The 12,615-nt window shown below is 44.0% G+C and overlaps 1 protein-coding gene across 2 annotated transcripts in view; it reads left to right on the top strand.

Moving 5' to 3' along the window:
• The window catches only part of LOC115141117 (raftlin), a 66,792-nt gene that overhangs the window by 37,839 nt on the left and 16,338 nt on the right, over window positions 1–12,615 (top strand). The window contains exons 5-7 of one of the 2 annotated variants that reach the window (XM_029679765.2): window positions 415–883; window positions 3,641–3,844; window positions 10,267–10,385. In XM_029679765.2, the coding sequence (XP_029535625.2) occupies window positions 415–883; window positions 3,641–3,844; window positions 10,267–10,385 (792 nt within the window). Of the gene's footprint in view, window positions 1–411; window positions 884–3,640; window positions 3,845–10,266; window positions 10,386–12,615 lie in introns of both variants that reach the window. The other variant, XM_029679764.2, reaches the window with a different exon arrangement.

Raw genomic sequence — 12,615 nt, 5'->3', positions numbered from 1 at the left:
TTGAATGGCTGATGCTGGTAAGAGGGGTGGAGGGAGGGGGAGTGCCTCTATAATTATATGATAATACCAGGTATGTAAACAGTTCCCCTGGAATCCATTTGGTTGATAAAATAGGGAGTAAATGGGGGAAATTCAGGGGGGAAAAATAGCCATGGTTCTATAATGGTATGACTTAGCATTGTGTGCTTATGTTCTAGATTGTGTTTCAAGATTATCACACATTTTTTAGAAAGTCCATTGAGCACTAGCTACAACTTTGATCTTACTCATGATTAACCAACATGATCTTAAATAACAGTCCATCATAACAGAGCATACAGTATGAAAGGTTGGTATTATTAAATTGTATTTGTAAAAGTCAGGTCGTCCACGGATCTCTCTAAGGCGGTTGTTTGCTATCTGTCTCTCCAGCAGATCCAGGATGCTGCAGACCAGGGGGTCATGTTTGTGGGCTTCATCCAGGAGCCGTGTGGGTTACGAGGTACCCAGACAAGAGAACCAGAGACGCCCTCCCTCTCCCTTCACTCCAGCCCCAGCTCCATGCTAGGCTCCCTGAGCAGCCAAAGCCCCACTAGCCCCCGGACCAATGGAGAACCAGGAGCCCAGGAGCAGGCGATGGACACTGGGGCTGATGAGGGACAAGGCTCCTTATGTAAGGGTGGGGAGGGGGAGGACCAGACTATGGACACTGTGGGGAGTGAGACCACTGTCGGAGAAAGCAACCATGATGGGAGGTCCTCTCTTCCCATAACACCATCCACAGAGAGCAAGCAAGATGATGATCAGGATGTTATAGTGGAAGACACACTGACACACAACAATAACAAGACAAACGTCATAGAACTGAAGGAGAAGCCAAGCCGTCACCCTCAGCGAGCCAATGGTGAGTATTGTCAGATTTCTATTCGTTACTATGTAATTGGATTTGTATACTGTATGCCAGGCAAGATTCAACTTGAAACCGCATAAATGGTTCTTCAATTTCCTCAGACTGTGGTGCAGCATAAAGTTGGATTAAATTAGCATATTTCAGCATCTTAGAATACCAGATGGACAGCTCTTCTCTTCTCTCACACATTCTCTTTCAACCCCAGTTGGAAAACATAAATGTGCATGTGTGTTGAATGCTCCCCTCTGTGTGTGTGTGCATGTGTGCGCCCATACATACTTGGCTCCCTGTAGACAAAGCACCCTGGTCCATCTGGACGTCCCTCAAGTGTGTATTGCAGTGAGATAACCCCCACCCCCCCCACCCCACTCAGCCTCCTCCCTCATCCCCAAACCAGTAAAATAATCCCCCCTACCTCACTCAGCCTCCTCCCTCATTCCCAAACCAGTGAGATAATCCCCCACCTCACTCAGCCTCCTCCCTCCTCCCCAAACTAGTGAGATAATCCCACCCCCTACCTCACTCAGCCTCATCCCTCCTCCCCAAACCAGTGAGATAATCACCCCCCTACCTCACTCAGCCTCCTCCCCAAACCAGTGAGATAATCCCCCCTACCTCACTCAGCCTCCTCCTCAAACCTCCACAGTCCACACCACCACCACGGCATAGCCAGCATTGTGTGTGACCATGTGCCAAGTACCCTTGTCCTCTTCGCTAATGCTCTCTGCTGAAATTGACTCAAAGTCTCAGTTCTGGGTGGCTTTGCCCCCATAATCCTCCTGAACAGCAGAATGTGGAACAGGGAACAGGGTCACAAGCCAACAGTCAGAAGTGAAACTGGGACTTGAAACCGACGTGCTATAAAATAGCATCAAAGATCGTTGAGGTTATTGAAACTAGTGCTGAGAACATTCCTTGTGAGAGGAGGAAGTGATGGTATAAAAAGAAGACAGAGATTGGACAAACATCCCAATGGTCACTCACATTATTGCCGTTACCTCTTAGAAATGAAGCAGTATGAAGCTAACCACTCCCCAACTAAGAATCACGTTGCTCTGGATAAGAGCGTCTGCTAAATGACTTAAATGTAAATGTAAATGTAAATGTTGCAGAGAAAGCTGGTCTACATGTTGGTTTGAGCATGTATTTATTATGAAATGTTAGTCCTGATTAAATCAGTGTTGAGGAGGGTGGATTAGCAGAACAGATGCTGTCATGTTCAACAGTGGTTCTGTACAGTACACATTACCAGTTAGGATTATGGGGCCTGACCTTGTCACTTGGACAGGCATCCATCAGACCAAACTTTAAAAGGAGACCCATTTGGAATGTTGCAATTGCGTTCATGCGCTCGTTTACTCTTTAGTCGTCAATCTTCTCAAATGATTGGACCACACAAGGTATCGTCTCATAGCAGGTCTGTCATTTCCCATGCGACTGTGGCCTGGCAGGTCTCAATAGCCAATACACTCTACTGTTTGTGTTATCGCCAACTCTCAGGGCAAGTCGAGGGCGATCCTAAAATATTTGTTTAACTTTGATGCCCCTGATGCTGAAATTGTCGAGTCAGTTGCGCTTTGAAGTGGTCATCATGTGGGAACTGATCTGACAGATATGGACCCTGGGTTATCTTTATCTCCAGATTACCGTAATTCAGATTTAACCTAGCAAATGGAAATAACCTATGCCGCAAATTGTTCTAAAATGTATGTTGTACAATTTACCACGATTATCTCATCTTTAAATGCGTTCCCATTGAGCTGTCTGGTTTAGTCAGATGCATTAGTGCAAGGTTTCTGTCAGCTATGCATAAATGATAAACGGTCTGTGACACATTGCAGACGCAGAGCATTTAGTGGGATGGTGAAGCTAGCAGTCCCTCAGAACCGCTGGCCTTGAACGAGTAAACATCAACTTTAATATCATGTGAAAGCCTCATTTAAATTCACTCTTTTGGGGGAAAACAACAGAACAATTAAGATTAGTGGAGCGACTTTGTTGTATTGACTTGGCTTGGTTTTCAATAAGTTTTGTCGTTTTTCCAACGTATGCAGGGAGAGTTGTGTTGCATTATTGTCATTCAGTTGTCATTCTGGAGCTTTGAAGAGTGGAAAAAACGACAGGATTTTGGGAATTTGGTGGCCAGCTGTCACATCAGTCAGACGTGGCAGAAAGGAAATGGATATAAATGATTCATTCTTCCTGGGTGTCTGACTGAATGACTGACAGAAAACCAGAGCAACTGAACCATGGTCCCCTCTGATGCACTCTGTGTGTGTGAGGCGTGCGTGCATCTTTTGTGAGTCTTCGTGTGTGGGAGTCGAACACATTCTGGCCCTCCGTCTGGTTCACATGGGAATGGCAGATATTAGCATTAAAAAGAGAAGATTATGCCGCACTTCATTTAAATGGCTGCTGCCAAAACAACAGTCCATCCAAATTTGTAAGCATTGGTCCATATTAAAGGACCATTTCAATTGAGGCACAAGCCTTTGGTACGGGATTGTGGGAAAATGATGATGAGTCAACTCTGTTATGTGTTATTAATCACCTCTGTTATGGGGGTATGAGTCAACTCTGTTATGTGTCATAAATCACATCTGTTATGGGGTATGAGTCAACTTTGTTAAGTGTTATAAATCACCTCTGTTACAAAGTATCAACTCTGTCGCGTTATGAATCTCTGTTGCATGACATGTTTCATGTCAGCACAATCTAAAGAGATTGAGATTGAGTGTTCTGTGTTCTCAGGGGTGGAGCTGCTAGCCCTGTTCAACCACCCAACTGACAGTGAGGGCCAACTGAAGTACTACACTGTGAAGGTACCGTTGAGGGTTCAACTCCGTGACGAGGGGGTCAAAGGGGTGGAGGCCAACTGGCTGGATCACATGACCCAGCACTTCAACAACGGGGCCTCGCTCGTTGATGGATACTTCCACCTGGGCAACGACAACGGTAAACAAACTATCCAACGTCCACTTTGTGTTTTTACACACATTACATTTCAATGTAACATCTGTTCTGCTATGGTATAGTACTAGCAAAGTAAACTCAAAAAAGAAACGTCCCTTTTTCAGGACTACGTCTTTCAAAGATAATTCGTGAAAATCCAAATAACTTCACAGATCTTCATTGTAAAGGGTTTAAACACTGTTTCCCATGCTTGTTCAATGAACCATAAACAATTAATGAACATGCACCTGCGGAACGGTCGTTAAGACACTAACCGCTTACAGACGGTAGACAATTAAAGGTCACAGTTATGAAAATTTAGGACACTAAAGAGGCCTTTCTTCTGACTCTGAAAAACACCAAAAGAAAGATGCCCGGGGTCTCTGCTCATCTGCATGAATGTGCCTTAGGCATGCTGCAAGGAGGCATGAGGACTGCAGATGTGGCCAGGGAAATAAATTGCAACGTCCGTACTATGAGGCGTTTAATACAGCGCTACAGGGAGACAGGATGGACAGCTGATTATCCTCGCAGTGGCAGACCACATGTAACAACACCTGCACAGGATTGGTACATCCGAACATCACACCTGCGGGACAGGTACAGGATGGCAACAACAACTGCCCGAGTTACACCAGGAACGCACAATCCCTCCATCAGTGCTCAGACTGTCCGCAATAGGCTGAGAGAGGCTGGACTGAGGACTTGTAGGCTTGTAGAAAGGCAGATCCTCACCAGACATCATCAGCAATAATGTTGCCTACAGGCACAAACCCACCGTTGCTGGACCAGACAGGACTGGCAAAAAGTCCTCTTCACTGAGGAGTCACGGTTTTGTCTCACCAGGGGTGATGGTCGGATTCACGTTTATCGTTGAAGGAATAAGCGCTACACTGTGGCCTGTACTCTGGAGCGGGATCGATTTGGAGGTGGAGGGTCCGTCATGGTCTGGGGCGGTGTGTCACAGCATATCGGACTGAGCTTGTTGTCATTGCAGGCAATCTCAACTCTGTGCGTTACAGGGAAGACATCCTCCTCCCTAATGTGGTACCCTTCCTGCAGGCTCATCCTGACATGACCATCCAGCATGACAATGCCACCAGCCATACTGCTCGTTATGTGAGTGATTTCCTGCAAGACAGGAATGTCAGTGTTCTGCCATGGCCAGCGAAGAGCCCGGATCTCAATCCCATTGAGCACGTCTGGGACCTGTTGGCTCGGAGGGTGAGGGCTAGGGCCATTCCCCCCAGAAATGTCTGGGAACTTGCAGGTGCCTTGGTGGAAGAGAGGGGTAACATCTCACAGCAAGAACGGGGAAATCTGGTGCAGTCCTTTGTTCTGGGACACATTATTCAATTTCTGTTAGTCACATGTCTGTGGAACTTGTTCAGTTTATGTCTCAGTTGTTGAATCTTGTTATGTACATACAAATATTTACACATGTTAAGTTTGCTGAAAATAAACGCAGTTGACAGTGAGAGGACTTTAGTTTAGTTATGGAAAGTATTTTTTCATCCCTCTGTCAAACCAATTATTTTGTTCCACATTAGTAAACAATGTAAACAATTATTAATATTAAGACAAAGGAAATTATGACTTAGCTATTGCCAAAATGTCTCCATATCATGTCCCCTTTCAAACTGTCCAGTCTGTGCTGCTGTTGTTCTGGTAGTGTGCTGTGCTACTCCTCTACTGCACATTGCACTCTGCATCTAGACCCTGGGGCATGCCACTTAATTCTGATGGTGACGAAAAACCTAAGCTTGAGTAAATAAGAGTCATAATTCATTAATCTCCTAAAGTGAACGCATCAGCGCCTCTGAAACACAGATAATTAACCTGATGGCAAATGAGTGCCTCCTTGCATATTTTCTCTCTTTAGAATGTGGGGTAATGAACCGCGTTATTATAATTCCTTTTTTCTAGTAAGTTATTCTAATATATTTACCATTTTTATGTGTGGTTAAGATATGCATCTTTTATTACAGAATGAGTATATTCTAAAAATAAATCATTGGCTAGGCCGTGTTCTGTATTGATCTGGAAAATGTCAGCTCCCTATCAGAAATAGCTTGTCAAGTATACTGTATCGGGAACAGCCTGTCAATTCATGCCTGCCAAACCCTTTTCAAAACAGACAAGTTTGTCTAGGTGAACGTTGTGTTCGTGTGACCCTCTTGGGAACTGTGAACGGTAGGATATCAAAGCCAAGGCAACATCATGTGTTTGTTGCTAATTACATCAAAACGGAGGAGCGTCTGGTTTTAACAAGCCTGAGAACCCATGGCCATGCAGACGAATCCAAATTTAGCACCTCTTTGAGATCCATGTGTGAATACATTAGAGCATGAGAAGAAACTCTTCTCTCTGGCGCTTGAGACCGTCTCCTCTCTATAAACATCAAGGGTATTCTGGAACGTGAAGCAGCACAATAAAAGATGTAGCGTGTCAGTGGCGATGACACTCGGTTTGATTGGGGATTATAATGACAGTCACAGCAGAGCATCAGAAGTGCAAAATAAGTGTCTCTGATTGTCATCATGTCCCCTGTGCAATACAACTGTGTACCAGTACTCTGCATGATCTTCTTCTGCCTTGTTTTTTTCTTATTTTTTTTCTTCAATTTCCCTTTTGATGTTTTCTGAAAGAGGTCTTGTTGTTCCTGTTGTTAAGCTCTTCCTCTGAACTGTTTGGTAGTGCATCTACTTTCCCGATGTTCTCCCACTTTCCAAAACATCACAGGCCTACCAAAGTAACCGCCAGTGGAATATCATATATATGTAACAACCCTAAAACAAGCCAAGCAAATTTGGTTAGCGGTAGGCAGTTACCCCTTTTAGGTTCTCTTTAAAAACAGAATTAACAACGCTAATAACTATACATCTCCCTGTACCTTCTAGTTACAGAGGAATCATCTCTCAGCAATGTAAAGTTTCCCTCCATTGTTCTGAACTTGTTTCACTGTTGTTTACTCCTACAGTCCTACGCCTCTTCGAATACATATTCATGAATTCTCCCTGCTCGGCTGGCCTTTTGCTAAACCCGGCGCTACCTCCCGATTGTGGCCGGCTGTCGACAACCATACCAGGGGAATACCACACATACAGTCTCTCCTCCTGCTCCTCTGCCCTCGCCCCTGAAGAGATGGGTTTCCATGGTGAAGCTCACTGAGGAGGCGGGGCGGTGGGAGGGGGGGAATAAGTCCTGTTTAATATCCCAGCGTGGCTAGGTGGATGGAGGCGGGAGACTGGTGGGAGTGGGTTCAGAGAGGAAGAGACCTCTCTGGCACGGAGGGTCGGATATTAGTTTGTTATTGAATTTGCAGACCGTTGCACTGGCAGGCGGCTCCTGTGTAACGTTAACGGCCCCGCCACCCTGCGGCGTCATGAGAGGGGCATTAAAGATTTATGCCCAGCCCAGTGTGTCAAAGCGCCCTTGCAGCCCTACACGGCTACGCCACAGCTGGAGTTCTGAAGGGGAGCGGTTTGTTTACTGGTGAATTGACACTAATGGTGTTGATGGGAGGTGTTTTCTTTGTTACACTTAGCTTACGCTATCTCTGCCGCGACAATGAGGATTTGTAGCCGGCACTGTGAAACATTTGAGCTATTCATATGCATGACAGCTAGCATAGCGCTTGGCTTTCTATATTCAGGCAAAGCCGGTGGAGAGAGAGAGAGAGTTCCCCAGAATATGAAATTCCAATAAGGTATTACTTCAGAGTGAAAAGAATTTGGAGGAAAGTTGTGCTGGCAATTTTTATGGCCAAAGATTGGTTGTGCAATAGGGCTTGAAGGCCTGTGTGTGTGTGTGTGTGTGTGTGTGTGTGTGTGTGTGTGTGTGTGTGTGTGTGTGTGTGTGTGTGTGTGTGTGTGTGTGTGTGTGTGTGTGTGTGTGTGTGTGTGTGCGTGTGCGTGTGCGCGTGCGTGCGTGCGTGCGCGTGTGTTTGTGCATGTGAGTGACTGTGAGCAGTGGTGGAAAAAGTACCCAAATGTAAAGAGACCTTAATTGAAAATGACTCAAGTAAAAGTGAAAGTCACCCAGTAAAATACTACTTGAGAAAAGTCTAATAGTATTTGGTTTTAAATATACTTAAGTAGCAAAACTAAATGTAATTGCTAAAATATACTTACGTATCAATAGTAAACGTGTCAATGATTTCAAGTTCCTTTGCTTTATATAAAGCAAACCAGACGGCACGATTTTCTTTATGTTTTTTTTTTACAAATAACACTCATAATTTACAAACAAAGCATTTGTGTATAGTGAGTCTGCCAGAACAGAGGCTGTAGGGATGACCAGGGGTGTTCTCTTGATAAGTGTGTGAATTGGAATCTTGCTAAGAATTCCAAATGTAACGAGTGCTTTTGAATGTCCGGAAAAAATGATGGAGAATGTAGTGGAGTAAAATATGTCAAAAATAGAGCACAGATACCCCTAAAAAAACAACTTAAGTAGAACTTTAAAGTATTTTTACTTAAGTACTTCACACCACTGACTGTGAGTGTGATTTTGGAAGTATATGCCTTTGTGTAAGGCAGGGTACATTATTCATGTCATATTCCTCAAAACCCTAGCTACAACCAGAAGTCTGCCCGGTAACCACAGGTACATGGCTCCCAGCCTCCAAACCTTTGGCTCATAGGAGGAAAGCCCTGGCCAATCAACACACATTAGTAACCCCACTCTTTCTATATCTCTCCTTCTCTCTCTGGATGCCTGCCTGTCCCGTTTTAAAATATAGATAAGCTGTCACAGCCCTCCTGTTCTCCCCGGCAGTGCTAAGCACACATGTTTAAGTCATGTCAGTAACAGACAGGACTTGGGGCAGGGTCATTCGGTTGCTTCTGCGGTCAATAAGGCTTTAGATTCCTCTCCCTGTTTTTTACTCCTCTGTGTCTCTCCTTCAAAGTCTATGTCAACCTAGCATCAGTCTTTCTCACTTAGTGCCTGTCTTCAGTCCACTCCCCTGTCACTGGTTGTCACTGGGCCCTAGTTAGGTTGATGCTCCGTGTCAGTCGGTGTCACGACTCATGCCGCCATTGTCACTATCTATCAGTACGTCTGTCACTCTTTGTCTTTCAATTCACTCTCTATGTGTCGGAGATAGTATGAGCACATCTCACTCAGTATGTTCAACCTCAGGTGCCTGGAGAGGATAGGCTAGTGGATGAGATTACATTGTCCCATTGCAAATGAACATGTGTTTCCCTCCAAGCTTCTGTTTTGCTCACTACATTGTCAGTCAAGACTCAACTCAAAATGTTATGCTGTTATTTGTGTTGGCACTACATGTCCCCCAAACCTCTCAACCCCACGGTGCCTCAGTGTCTGGCAGCATCATGCCAGGAGGCAGTGTGTTCCTCCTAAAGCAAAGGGACTCAATCCCTGTATGCATCTCACCTGTGTGATCCAAGTGCATCGGCAGGCCAACACAATCTCCAAGAGGGCTTTCCAATTACACGCCAAGCAGGGAGACGTCTGATGAACAATGGATGGGGGGGGGTGTAAAGGAGGGGTAGGGTGGAGGAAGGACGGAGGGAGGGAGGGCGGGAGAGAGGGGGAATGAACAACGACAATGTCTGTATTTGAAAGGAGCCAATAGATGTCTGAGAGATCTTCAATTGAGCTCGTCCAGCAGCCTTAAATGGGTTCTCTGGGGAGAAATAAAGGACCCTGTCATCCCTCCCTTTCCAGCCGGCCCTCGTTCCCCCATTATTAGGGCAGAGTAATGAAATGTGGAGTGTCTCATGGTGGAGCCTGGGCCGCACCAACTCTATTAGTGTGTAAATGGTACAGGAGTAATGAGAAAGCACTCAGGCCAACTGAGAGCCAACTGAGAGCCCTGGTCTGAAGGGCAATAGGTTCTAGCACACAGCTCAATGGAATCAAAAGAAATGCGATGGAGAAGAAGCTCACCAATGTTCCTATACCAATAATGCCCAAACTGGGAATGTTACCCTTATCCATGGGGTTCAAATGAAATGGAGTCTACAGAAAAGTATGTTTATGGTACCATGGCCCTAATAGTCTCTTCCATGTAAATATCTACAATATGTAAAGCATATCATTGTTTTCAGATGAATCGTGTTATGCTTCAACAATCTGTCCGTAATACCTGTCTGTTCATCTATAATCTCTCCAAGCTTCTTCCCTGAAGGAAACATTCTTCTCCCCCTCTCTCTTGTTCTGTCATAGCTACATAATCCATAATCCATAGCCCTTGCTTATACAAATGGTCCATGCTGCAGCCATGCCTGGTAATAAATGGCCCAGTGTGTGTGTGTGGGTTGCTGGTCGGCTGCGTAATGTCATTAACTTCCCTCTCCTCTTGCACAGCCTAGAGGCCTTGGAGCCAGACAGACAGACACCCTCCATTCTGTAAATACTAACTCCTTCATGGCCTCCCTCTCCATTTTCTACAGATTTGCAGCCTAAATCAGTGGAAAGCGTCTTCATCTTCCAGGAGGGGACGGAGGGCGGCGACCAGAGCGTGACCACCACGTACGACGCCATCGTTGTGGAGCAGTGGACTGTCATTGATGTGAGTGGGCTTTTTACATGGCTCGGAGTGTTTTCCAAGGTTGGAGCGGTTTGTCCTTACATTTTACTGGGAGAGTCATCATATGGAAATATTCCCTCTAACCATGGTGGCTATGGCACATGTGTCATGGTGGCTTGTCTTATCTGCAGCAAACAAGCCCTTATCTGGCCAGCCATTAAGTCCCCAGTTTGTGCAAATCCAAGTTGGAAATGGATTTCTGTCTACTTCTGAAGGGTTTGAGGCTTTTTTTCTCTCTGTGTGTGTGTGTGTGTGTGTGTGTGTGTGTGTGTGTGTGTGTGTGTGTGTGTGTGTGTGTGTGTGTGTGTGTGTGTGTGTGTGTGTATCACTGTCAGAGTTTGTAGTTTGAGGCTGTCAAAGTGTGAAAATATACTTATGTCCCCTAAATGTGACTGGAGCATCGTCCAGTTCAGAAAGGAAGTCGGCTCACAAAGACAGAATTTAACCATCGACATCAAAATGCTCTTAACCCTTTAAAATGACTGAAGAATTCAGACTACACAATATTCGCCGCCTTAAAACGTCATGTTTGTCAGTGTCCCACACCACACAAAAACCTAGGCGCATGTGTTTTGTGAAGGTTATACACTGCGCCATTTTGAAAATCGTGGAGTATGTAGGTATCTTTATGTGAATACTGTGGTAAAGATACTGCAATAATGTCTTTAAAGATTTAGCAATTATTTTGTCAACCACTGAGAAATAACATGGATTTAATATACTTTTTTAAGCACCTTTGGAAGTTCATTGAAGGACAAAGCAACAATGTGTAACAACTTTAGATGTTTCACATTATAGCTCCAATGGATCCAATCAAAATATGCTGGCCAGGACTTTATCAAAAGCAATTTTGCTCAACTTATCGCTCCTGAAGTTAGCTTGATAACACTACTTTACAAAGGATGATCAGACTTCATTGCTGGCACATTCATTATGATAACTGCTTAAAATGTATATGCAAATTATCCTCACCGCTCATTGTCATTTCGGTGCCAGAATAATTACACTGAAAAATTATGCAGAATATTGATTGGGATATTTTTCTTCAGCGCTCTCGTTGCCGTCTTGCTGAAAGACTGACAGGTGGTTGGATTTATGAGCCGCGAAAACAAGAAAACAGGCTGGTTCACTGAGAATTTAATCAATATTGTTGTGTTGAAGCAGGAAGTGCAGTTTTTCTCAGAGATTTTGTTAATTGATAGCAAACTTTTAAAACAAATCTGACTTTAAACCCAAATGAGGAGTTACAGTATTTTATGCGCAGTGTTCACAATCACGTTGGTAGAAGGTGGTATGATTGGTACAGTGTAGATATGTAGAGCTGTTTGTGGCCAAACTGTTTGTGGTCTGTAATCTAGAAATTCAGACCTTCCTCAATTGTCACTAATGTCACATTTTTGTGTGGGAGATGAGGTCATTTTGACAGCAATTTATTTGGTACTTAAAATTCATATTAGTCCATATGTATTCACCATATAAGAATGTATACGTTAGACCATTTAATCAAGAAAAGTAAGGCTAAATAATAACTGTACAGATGCTCAGAATTCTGCATAGGTCTATGGATGGACATTCTACCTTAGCCAATCAGAGACATACTTCCCATTTTCTTCAATAAATGACTATGCTCTGATGAAGGCCGACTGACAAAGCTCGGCTACAATGAAAGACATTTGCATCTGACTGGAAGACCTTTTCCTATTTCTACAATAAATTACTAAATGAACTGAATAGGACATATAGTAGATGTTCATGGAGCCCACAAAATGAATAACTAGACATAATTTCCTACACAATGAAATTCAAATTAGGACTGTGCTCCCGTCTCTCGTATCAAAAGGAAAATCAATATGAAAGTTCAGCCTTGGATATAATGCAATGCCTCCCCTTATCATTGAGCTCTTAAAGCTGCAACAAAAGTTCCTCTCCTAGAGACCTCTGAGAAATATTCTTTATAGATTTTGCAACCTTGTTATTAGTTCACATTGATGGAAGGGAATGAAATACTTAGAATACCGGCATGTTAATGTACTACTAACATTCTCAGTTTCTAGATAAATTATTTAACAAATAACATGAATGACAACTGAAAACAACAGGAAGTGGATGTGTGTGAATATTATTTTATGATAGCACTACTGCTAATATGTAATGCCTAACTGTGTCCTTTGGGGATTTGGAATGCATGTGGTGCAATATGGTCAACATTTGG

Source organism: Oncorhynchus nerka, linkage group LG14 (assembly GCF_034236695.1).
Source record: "Oncorhynchus nerka isolate Pitt River linkage group LG14, Oner_Uvic_2.0, whole genome shotgun sequence".
Taxonomy (NCBI): domain Eukaryota; kingdom Metazoa; phylum Chordata; class Actinopteri; order Salmoniformes; family Salmonidae; genus Oncorhynchus; species Oncorhynchus nerka.
The sequence above is the reverse complement of the archived record's forward strand: the minus strand, read 5'-3'. Positions and strand labels throughout refer to the sequence as shown.